This window comes from Arachis hypogaea, chromosome 8, assembly GCF_003086295.3.
Source record: "Arachis hypogaea cultivar Tifrunner chromosome 8, arahy.Tifrunner.gnm2.J5K5, whole genome shotgun sequence".
Classification (NCBI taxonomy): Eukaryota; Viridiplantae; Streptophyta; class Magnoliopsida; order Fabales; family Fabaceae; genus Arachis; species Arachis hypogaea.
In genome coordinates, this window is record NC_092043.1 from 18,198,413 (window position 1) to 18,209,631 (window position 11,219).

The window sequence follows — 11,219 nt, forward strand, 5'->3', positions numbered from 1 at the left end:
ACAGGTAAAATTTGTCTAAAATCTCCTCCGAAAACAACAACTTTACCTCCAAATGACAAATGAGCATTATACGAATCTGAGCACCTTAAGATGTCTCTGAGGCATTTGTCTAAAGCTTTGTAACAATACTTACTTATCATTGGAGCTTTATCCCATATGATTAATTTGGCCTTGGATATTAACCTTGCAAGAGGACTTTCCTATTTAATGCTACACAAAGAATCCTCATTTATGATCAAAGAAATTTTAAACCTTGAATGTGCAGTTCTTCCATTAGACAACAAAAGTGTAGCAATCCCACTCGAAGCAACATTTAAAACTATACCTCCTTTAGACCTAATTGAGCATGATATAGGTGACCATAAGAATATTTTTCCACAACCACCTTGACCGTATAAGAAGAAAAGTCCATTCATATTACCGCTAACAGCACCAATTATTTGATCGTATGTAAATTTCTGCTCATTAGTTAGCCTTTCTAAATACCCACTTAGTTCAATCGCAAGAGCATTAACGTCAAAATAATTGAAACAATTGACTATTACGACTTATATATATGCTAATTACAAACGATATGAATTTTTAATGGAAATACTTGATACTAATAAAAAAAATTATATAAATAGAAATGATTTAATTTCAATTTCAATTTCATATAACAAAACAGTGGTTTTCAAAATTATGGAATCTTTTTTTGACATATGTATTATGCCATACGTATAAATTATACGGGTTATTATATAAATTCATATATATGCATAACAAAACAGTTTAATATTATATATTTTCTACATTAATTATATGTCAATATTTTAAAAAAAGAGATAAAAGAAAAAATATATAAATATGTATAATATTATTGCTATATATGAAACAGTTTTATATTGCTTTAATTATAGAGACTTATTATAATTATATAAAATTTAATTTGAAGAAATAATTTCTCTTGCCATAAATAATATACTAAAACTATTAGTATATTATCTTCTTTATGGTTAATTGAATTTATCAATGATTTTCCCGTGTAAATCGTTATTACCCAGTTTTTAATAATTACTTAATATACAAAATTTGAAATTAGAAATTATTATTACTAATTCAATTAACTGGTTAATTGAGTAATAATTGTCAAATTATTAAGGTGCAAAATCATTGATTTACTCAATTGATTTCCATATATTATTTATATTTCAAGTAATAATTTGAAATTATATTATTTACCCAGTTAATAATACTATTATTAAAAATTATTTTTTACATTGATTTTTAAATCAATTATTAAATAATTATTTTTGTTAAGATAATTGTTTATAAATTATTTCAAATTATATTTTGTTAAAATATAATTATTTAGATTATTACTCATGACACGAGTATAATTTTATTTTATACCAATTAATCAATTATAATTATATGACACGGGTGTAATTTCAATTTTATCTATGGATTATTTTTCATAATAATATACAACATATTATTTACCGTAATAATTTGATTTGATTGATTTCTAATTATTTACGTACATAAATGATTAAAATATATAACATAAATATCGTAATTATTATAATTCTATGATATAATTATAATTAACATATTTTATCATAATTAAATATTGATTTGATATAATTATAATGAAAATACTTTTCCAAAATAATATAGTCTACTATTATTCATCCACTAATTATTTGGCAATAAACCTTAATATGATTTTTTACATCTCCACTATAAGAAATAACTACTTAGATATACCAAATAATATGTAACATATTACTACTTGTATAAGTTAAGGCACAAAGACAGGATTTAAATAAGGTGATTAAAACTTTCACCAAACAGAATATGACCTCAATCGAATAAAAAAGGGTACTCGATTTTGCATTAATTAGCTAGTCGAAGAAATAACATACTCATTCATTATTCATGTTTCATTATATTTTTTAAATAATATATAAAAAATATATATCTTGTGTATAAAAATGTGACTATTAGTAATTTTATTAATAAACTTTTTTTTAAACTATTACTAATTTCAATTTTAATAGAAAATCTGAGGAAATAATTTCGCTTGCCATAAATAATATACTAAAACTGTTAGTATATTATCTTCTATATGGTTAATTGAATTTATCAATTATTTTCCCGTGTAAATCGTTATTACTCAGTTTTTAATAACTACTTAATATACAAAATTTGAAATTGAAAATTATTATTACTAATTCAATTAACTGGTTAATTGAATAATAATTGTCAAATTATTAAGGTGCAAAATCATTGATTTACTCAATAGATTTCCATATATTATTTATATTTCAAGTAATAATTTAAAATTATATTATTTACCCAGTTAATAATACTATTATTAATAATTATTTTTTGCATTGATTTTTAAATCAATTACTAAATAATTACTTTTGTTAAGATAATTGTTTATAAATTATTTCAAATTATATTTTGTTAAGATATAATTATTTAGATTATTACTCATGGCACGGGTATAATTTCATTTTATACCAATTAATCAATTATAATTATATGACACGGATGTAATTTCAATTTTATCCACCGATTATTGGCAAATAAATTTTATTCCAATTATAAATAAAATATGTTTTTATTGGCAAATAAATTGTCTTTAGATCAACGATTTAATATATGTGTAGGTTCATTTTTTGTCAAATATAATGAAAATACAAATAAAGAAATAAAGGATAAAAATAAACTTAATAATATCTGACACTACTTTATTTTATTAAATTATTTAAAAATAGCACATCTACAAAAAATAATCGTAATATATAAATTGAGGCAATAATTTAAAATTCTATAATTATAATTTAATCAAATACTAATAGTAAAACCAAATTACCTAAACAATATTGAACCTATTCTAGTTCTTAGTCACGTATAGTATAGAATCATTCTTGTAACGACAACCAATTGAAATAACATCGTAAGTTTCAATATTTAGAATTCGTGCAAAATCAGACCATCTTCTTGTTAGATAAGCTTCATCATCCGCTATCCATGCAATGCGACAAGGTATAGAATTGCCACACCGAGAAATCAAACTAACTCTTATTCCCCTCAATGGCATTGCATGCATGCAAAAGAAAGCTGGTAATTTCTGAAAAAAATCAAAATATGTTAAAAAATTATTCTAATAATGAATGGCTTAAACTAAGAAAATTTAAATATATTACCAATCATTGAAATTGCATATCTGAATTTGTCATGAATTTAGCAAAACTGAACGCTTACATCCTTCGGTAAAGTAGAGACTATTGCCTCTTATTTGAACGCTTACATCCATGTAGTTGGAACCCGAATCAGTGAAGACAACTCGATGAGGTATTTCATGGATGTGATGCATTGTAAATGATTATGGCAAAAGACAATCGAACTGGAATATTAGACGATAAGAATAACTCAGAGTAACAACAAATAAAAAATTATCAAAATAATAATATAATAGAATGAGTATATAAAAAAATATTATAAAAATTATAAATTGTACTTTAAAAGGATCAACTTCAATAAAAACGAAGAATACATTCTTATTCTATGAAGTAGTAAAAAAAATACTAAATATAAAATTATGAATTGACTCTCAAATTTAGATTCATGTATCACAGGAAAACACTATATATAGACTTTAGTAAAATAAAAATAAATATGTAAATTACCTATTATTAAGGTAATTTTTTAATAATACATTAAATTTTGATTTGATACAATTATAATGAAGATATGTTTCTAAATTAGTATAATTATATATTATTCATTAAATATTAATTATAATATAATTAATATTAAAGATATTTTTTATAAAATAATTTAGAAAAATTATTTGATATACGTGAATCGAGTAACAAAGATTTTTTATTATTATTATTACTATTATTGATATTATTATTATCATTAAAATTATTAAAAGTATTTTTAATTGATAATTGATAAGTAGTTTAATAGTGCATTAAATATTGATTTGATATAATTATAATGAAGATATGTTACCAAATTAGTATTATTATATATTATTCATTTAGTATTAATTATAATATAATTACAATAAAATAATTTAGAATAGAAAAAAAAATTTATTCGTTTTGGAGGGAAAACAGAAGTATAAGAGATCGACACGTCACCTTTAGTAGCTGGGGAAAAACCCAGTTTTAGTATATTAAGTAGATTATATCCAACATTCATATATTTATTATTATTATTAATACAAGAAAAATCAGCTATAATATATTATAAAAATTAAAAAAGACAAAATATTTTAGTTCATAATTAAATATTAATAAAATACTAAATTATTATTATTATAATCCATCTAAAAATATTTATACTTTACTTTTTTTTTATGAAATTTAGAGTAATTCACTTAGATAAAATATATGGAGTTTAAAATTATGTAAATGCCTAAACTAAAATTCGTTATATGTTCTGTCGTAAATATTTTTATATAAATCGAATCAAATTGATTCGATTTACTACTAGTACAACATAGATATAATAAATCAAATTAAATTAATTTAAATTAAGTGTAGAATTTACATTTTGATGTCGTTATACTCTCAAAAATCTAAGTTTGAATTAAAAATAATGTCATCAAAGCGTAAGTTTTACACTTAATTTCACAAATTAAATTATAATTTAATTTATATAAATTTTAATTATTTCTCAATTTACATATTGTAAAATATAGTTAGTCTTTTTATATTGTATAATTATTTGTTACTTCTGATTCTGGAATCCAAGTTTTAACTTCTATATGACCTTAGAATGCTATATTTTATAATATTGTTTTAATATCAAAAGTCCCTAATGATTCTTTAGAATTTAGATGATAATGAGTCAAATAATGATTTTTAATAAATTTTTAGAAATAGTTTATTATTCCGTTTTGAATTAATAAGTTTGTAAAAATGTAGACTTTTTTTAAATTTGAGCTAAAACACAAAAGTTGAATTTTTATTCTTATTTGTTTTGATTTTTTATATTTTATTTGAATTCAAATAGAGAGTATTTTTTTGTTGATATTTATGTTTTAAAGTTAATGAAGAATAAATAAATAATCAGTACAAGTAGTAAGTCGAATTAATTTAATTCGTTTTACTATGTATGTATTGTACAAGTAGTAAATCGAGTCAATTTGAGTTGATTTATATAAAAATATTTAAGACAAGATATATAACTAATTTTGATTTAAGACATCTGCATCATTTTAAACTATTTATTTTATCAACGTAAATTATCCTGAAATTTATGTGTGAATGTTGTCGATGATCTGATAATTATTTGGGTATGAGACGAATATGAATAGTAATTTTTGTTCTGAACATACATAAATGAACGTTTGAAATAGATTAACGAATTTGACGAATTTAATTTGATAAATTTACATTTTTTTATTTTTTGGAATTTATAATATGATTACTTTAATTATATTTGAAATTTACATAATATTTAACACTTAATATTTAATATTTTATTTTTCATATCATAGATTATATTTCAAACAAAAAAAATGTAAAAAAAAAAAAGACAAAATATTACATTCGGAATATGATGGAACAAATCGGTAAAATATCCTCGCCTATGAATTTAAAACAATAAATAAAATACCTAAATTAATAGGACAAGTAGTTAAGATTTAAGGCAAGTGTAAATATTGAAACACCTATCCCTCGTCACTACATTGCCATCCATAGTAAGAAGGAAAAGATATTCTTTTGTAAAATTGAAACCACTTAGAATATTATGGCAAATTACCGAATTTTTGGTATGCCTGAAATTCATTCATGAGAATTCAAATGCCCGAGTCCCTACTAACAAGGGGTGAAGGCTGAAGACCATAGTACATGCAGAGAATTGAACATCCTGGAAAATTTTGTTACCGGAATTAACCTTTAGGACATTATCCTATTCTTTATACTGTATGGTCCGTAAGAGACTAACTAAACAGAAAACACGAATAAATCACACACTTTAACAAAAGTCTAACCCCTCCTGGAAAGCAATACATACATGATTTGACAAGGCATCAGATCTATGAAACATGAATTGACGAGGGGTTATGCACAAATATCTATTAACTAACCCTCATCAACTTCACCGCCGCAAAAAATTCAGGTTGGAAGGAAGAAACGCATGACGACGATTATATATGTACACCTAAAAACCACCTACTCCAGAGAAATGCTTCTTCATGGCTCGATCCTTCCTGTAATGATTGCTTCTTCCTCCTCCTCCTCCCCTCCCTCTGCCTCTCCCTCTTTGTCCTTGCCCTTCGGCCTCCGGGACATCAGATTGTTTATCCTGCTGTTGCTGTTGCTGCTGTGGCGGAACCTCATTTTGTTTTCCCCCTCCCTTCCTTACTCTGCTTCCAGGTTTGCCCAACATTCGTCTTCCCTCTGTTTCAGAAACACGAGACTGATCATCATCCTCCTTATAGGCTTCTGTCAGCTTCTTTACTGCGCCAAGAGGAAAGTTGCCACCACGTCCAAGACCATGTATTAGTTCTGTCTGAGCTTGGTTGACTAGTGAAGCTTCATCAGAATTTGCCACCGCCACTGCACCTGCCACTTTATAGCTATAATTCTTACCATCCTTGACATAGTACTGTGGTTTTTTCCTGGAGCCCCATTTTGAATGAGGCGCATTTTGGGCTGAGTTTCCCATCTCTGTCGTCCATGATTTACCCGATTTTGCACTGACTTGATCAGCCAGTGTCTCGTTTTCCTCTACTCCAGAGTCTGCTACACTTAGACCCAAGTCATCAAAAGAGTCATCATATTCATCGTCATATTCATATTGTAAAACCATAGCAGCAGTTTTTGATGTATTTTTGTCATCCTTTTTATCCAGAATACCAATACCAGGTTCATCATCCTTCGATTTCCTCACAAATTTTCCTACAGGAGCTGAGGATGACATCAATTGCCCCCCTGTCTGTTGCTTGACACTGACAACTTCTGTAGATGAAGAATCAACTAGTTTACCTTTTCCTTTATCTTTCCCACCCACAGTGGTGGGCTTGCCTGTTGGCAACGTCTCTAGTGTCGGGTCCAAGTGTTTCAGATCTTCATGAAGGGTTCCTTCTAAAATTCTTTGAATAACCTCTTCTGGATTCTGGTCATACACCTCAAGACATGCAGTCAAAAACCCTTTACCATAATCAGGAAAGAGGTCCCTAATTTGACTTATTTTTGACTCCACAATTGCAGCATCTTCATCCATCTGCAATGTTTGATTTGGCACTGGGGTTCTTGTAGAATCTGGCTCCTTAAGTATATCTTTTGGAGAACCAAAAATCCCAGATAAATATTGAAGCTGTTCGTCATCGATGAGTATCCATCCTGAATGAGAGTAACTAGATTAGACAAACATAAAGAACAATCATATGCTAAGCTATATAAACCATTATTAATTTATAATAGAATATCTTGAGACTTGACATAGAGAAGGCAACAAAGTAGTCCTTCTAAAAATGTTTAGTAGATCTAGTTATCTACTGAAATCCATACCAGCCCCAATAAGTTATGTACAATTTCTACATACAAATGCAGGTGAACTACACCTATTTAAGTAAAAGATAATTACCATTATCCTTTAATCTCTCCATTCTGCTTAATATATTGAAACTCCTCTCAAGATCTTGAAGAAATGTTTGCTTCTGATGGCTTTCCTGAAGCTGTAATGATACCGAATTGATTTCTCTAAATGTTTGAACCAGAATATCTGCTCTAATGAGTGGGTCCTCCACATTGGCAGGAAACATCTTTGTGGCAGCTGGGAGAGGATTGCCATCTCCAAACACTTCTTCACTTAGATAACAAGAGCTCAACAATTGCCACCCAAACTTCAATAATCTCATTCTTAACATCTTCAAACTTACTGCTATATTAGCTACTGTTTCATCTTGTCTATCAGAAAAAATGATATGGAATCCCTTTTGCAAGGATGGAATTAGTGAATCATGCAATCTGGCAAGGAAGCTCAGCAGTTCCTCATTTCCATAGCTACAGCAGCAGACAAGAAAAATATTAAAATTTTCTAGAGGAAAATTTCAATTGTGAATGTTAATCTTAGGTTCTATTCTGAAATTTTGATAAATTAATTCAACATAAATCTTTAACAAGTGATAGACCAAACATTATGCATGATGGGTATTATTTATCGGGGAAAAAATTCGTCTTTAAGCATTTATAGAGCACCAAAAGTTTCAAATCTCAATGTAAAAGATACCTTGTTTCAATAGGGCAAGAGAAGAATATAACTGCTGGTTTGTATGAACAAACAAAAGCATCCATCGATACAATAGCATCATTCAAAAAATCCATCACCTATCACAAAGACAGATGACATCAATATACTACATTGTGACAAATTGGGCATCAAAATTTTTACACTTATTTTAAGCTTTCCATATCTGCTTTATCATCCCATCAGTGGAAATCGTGTTGGGACTCATTTTCAATGAGCAAGAAGTATCGCAATTCACCTCCAAAAGATCAGCTTGAAGAAAAGTAGCATTATGGTGATCAGGATTTCCAGAAGAAAATAACACCTGCATACAATCCCCAAAAAGCAAGTTTGTTACTTATTTCTTCATAATGCCATGGCCATCAACATTCTATCACGAATGAATCAATCTTAAATGTTTGTTTTCAAAAAGACACACATGCATTAATACCTTTAAAATAAATAATAATTTATGGAAACGTGATAAAGACGATCATCAGGGACATCAGCTAACCAGGATGTTCAAAAGGAATGCACAGGGAAATGATCAGGAGTCATATATGGTCAAATAACTCCAACCAGTTTACATAAAGACAACATACTACGTACTAACAAGAATGAGAAGACAGTAATTGGCAAATCACAGTTATAACCCAATGACAATTTGTCAAAATATGAGAATACCTCCAATGAGGAGCTGCAACGCTCATGCATTGTGCTAACAATCCCTAGAAAATGGGATATTACTGTGGTCAGATCATTATGGATCCAAGGCTGAGCATTCAAAGCATTTCTGACCTACAATACATGAGAGAGGAAAGGATAAAAGAAGCAAGTTAAAACTAATGTAGTCACCACAACAAAGTTCTTTATATAAGAAATTGCATCTAAACAAAATAATCATTCATCCACTACTGATTAAAAACTATTACCAGCAATCTTGTCATTTCTTCATTTTCATGACCATATATAGCACATATATCAAACAACTTTGGCAATTCAAGCAACTTCTTCTCCTGCAAAAGAACTACATGCAAGATTAGTGAACAACAGCAAATCCAAATCCAGACAATACAAAGTATGAGGCCAGGTACCTGTGCCCCAACATAAATCCACAAATATAATAATTCTATGAAACAATTCATTGGTAAATATGTGATATACTATTAAATGCAGAAATGATTGATAAAATAAGCAGCATGCGCATAGACATTTTTAAGAAATAATTACCACCTTCACATTTAAGAGTTAAGACATAACCAACAAGTATCATCAGACAACGGTTCCTAATGTAAACATTAGTTCTAACGTAAGTTCAAATTTCAGAATATAACTAAGTATAAACAAATGCCCATGCAAAGTAAAGCATTGTGATACTTGCATACCAAACCTGATTGCAAAAATACAAAACAGACAAAAACTTTGAAAATCAACAATACAAAAAACCATTATGAGATGTACTAGTACTAGCTAGTAATAAGTAACAAACGCAACAAAACCATGCATTGGTGAGTCAAATAGAAAACCATTCGCTGTAAGCTAAAGCATATTGCATTCCATTGTCCATAAATCGTACAAAACCCACCTTGATGATCTCTCAAAGTGAGGGCATCAGCAGCTCGAGCACCAGGATCCTTATTAGAAGAACTGCAAGACATATACATCAAAAACTCACGTAAGGACCACATATAGAAGAAAGGAAGATAGCTGAAACTGAAATCACATTCCAATTCCAAACTCATTGTCAACTTACATTCGATACAATACCATGAAAACCCGTCGACACAAATCAAGCTCTCCAACAATAACTCCGGCGACGATACCTTTGGCCCCGCGATGAGGGAAATCATACCATCTGCTCTTAAATTGCAGAAAGCTATCAAGAAACTCATGCAGAGAAGTATCACTAGCCACTGCAAACACATATATACAATATAACAATAGACAAATTAGTAACGGTTACAGTTCCAGAGATAAATTAGCAATTATTAACGCTTTAACAGATAAACTTCATATTAAGCACCTTGCTTCCAGAACTCCCTGGGTTTCAACTTGAGTAAGCGAGACAACTCTCGATTGAGAAGATCAACGACTCTCTGGGACTCTAGGGGGTCCAATCCACCATCGTCGGCGCCGAGGCCAGCTGCGACGGCCTCGTCTTGAGGGAGGTAGCGGACGAAATTGCCAGCGGCAGGGTCAGTAGGGTTTGGGATATGTTGTGTGGCCCCTCTGCCTCTGAGTGAGGATGAGAGGGTAGGGTTTGGGTTTGGATTGGAATTGGGAGTTTTGGGGGCGAATTTCTTGTGATTCCTGACGGAAGGTTTGTTATTGTTGGTATTAATGTCTTGCGTGCCATGATCGTAGCGATTTGACATTGTGCTTAGTATGAATATGAGAGATGAATGAAGGATTGATGAGAATTGCAAGCACAAGCTCGGGTGAGAGGGGAGACGAAGATGATTCAACAAAACAGTCACCGGCCTCGATGGGACTGACTTAGGGTATAACTCACTCTCCTACTTTGTAATTTGATTATCGCCATTATAAGTTTTTTATTTCATATTAAGGTGGTAAACCGTTTAATTAATTATTTTAAAAAATAGCTTAAATAATAAATATTTATATTAAAAATAATTTATAAAAAAATTATTTTGTATTTAATTTTTTATTTTTAAAATATTTATTTTAAAAGAAATGTAATTAAAAAAATTTATTATAAAAAATTATTTTTTTAAATTTTTTTATAAACATTTAAATAGCTTCTTAAAAATTTATAATTTGATTTTGAAAATTATATCATATATTAATACTATTATTTTTTATAAATCAAAAGATCAAAAAAATAACTTTTGAAGTTTTTTAAATGAGTTCTAAGTAATTTTGAATTGAAATTTTACCTGATGTGCAAAAATTATTTTTTTATGAACAATAATGGTGTATTATACAATTATATTTCATAATGGTGAATTGTC

General features: G+C 28.5%; 1 protein-coding gene across 1 annotated transcript; it reads right to left on the bottom strand.

Moving 5' to 3' along the window:
• Positions 1-5,759: 5,759 nt before the first annotated feature.
• Positions 5,760-10,788, bottom strand: LOC112706440 (uncharacterized). Its single transcript, XM_025757748.2, has 9 exons — positions 10,271-10,788; positions 10,001-10,160; positions 9,833-9,894; positions 9,180-9,274; positions 8,932-9,045; positions 8,507-8,572; positions 8,251-8,348; positions 7,606-8,024; positions 5,760-7,361 (listed from the first exon to the last, which is right to left on the bottom strand). Exons 1-9 carry the CDS (start codon positions 10,620-10,622, stop codon positions 6,178-6,180), a joined length of 2,550 nt encoding a protein of 849 aa, XP_025613533.1. The 5' UTR covers positions 10,623-10,788; the 3' UTR covers positions 5,760-6,177.
• Between the last annotated feature and the right edge of the window lie 431 nt (positions 10,789-11,219).

Bases quoted from the DNA above. Each gene is read 5' to 3' on its own strand.
- LOC112706440 (XM_025757748.2), bottom strand. From the start codon at position 10,622: ATGTCAAATCGCTACGATCATGGCACGCAAGACATTAATACCAACAAT. The intron at 9,895-10,000 runs GTAAGTTGACAA...TATGTCTTGCAG, and splicing joins TTCATGGTATTGTATCGAAT to TTCTTCTAATAAGGATCCTG. The intron at 8,573-8,931 runs GTATTCTCATAT...GATTGTATGCAG, and splicing joins GTTGCAGCTCCTCATTGGAG to GTGTTATTTTCTTCTGGAAA.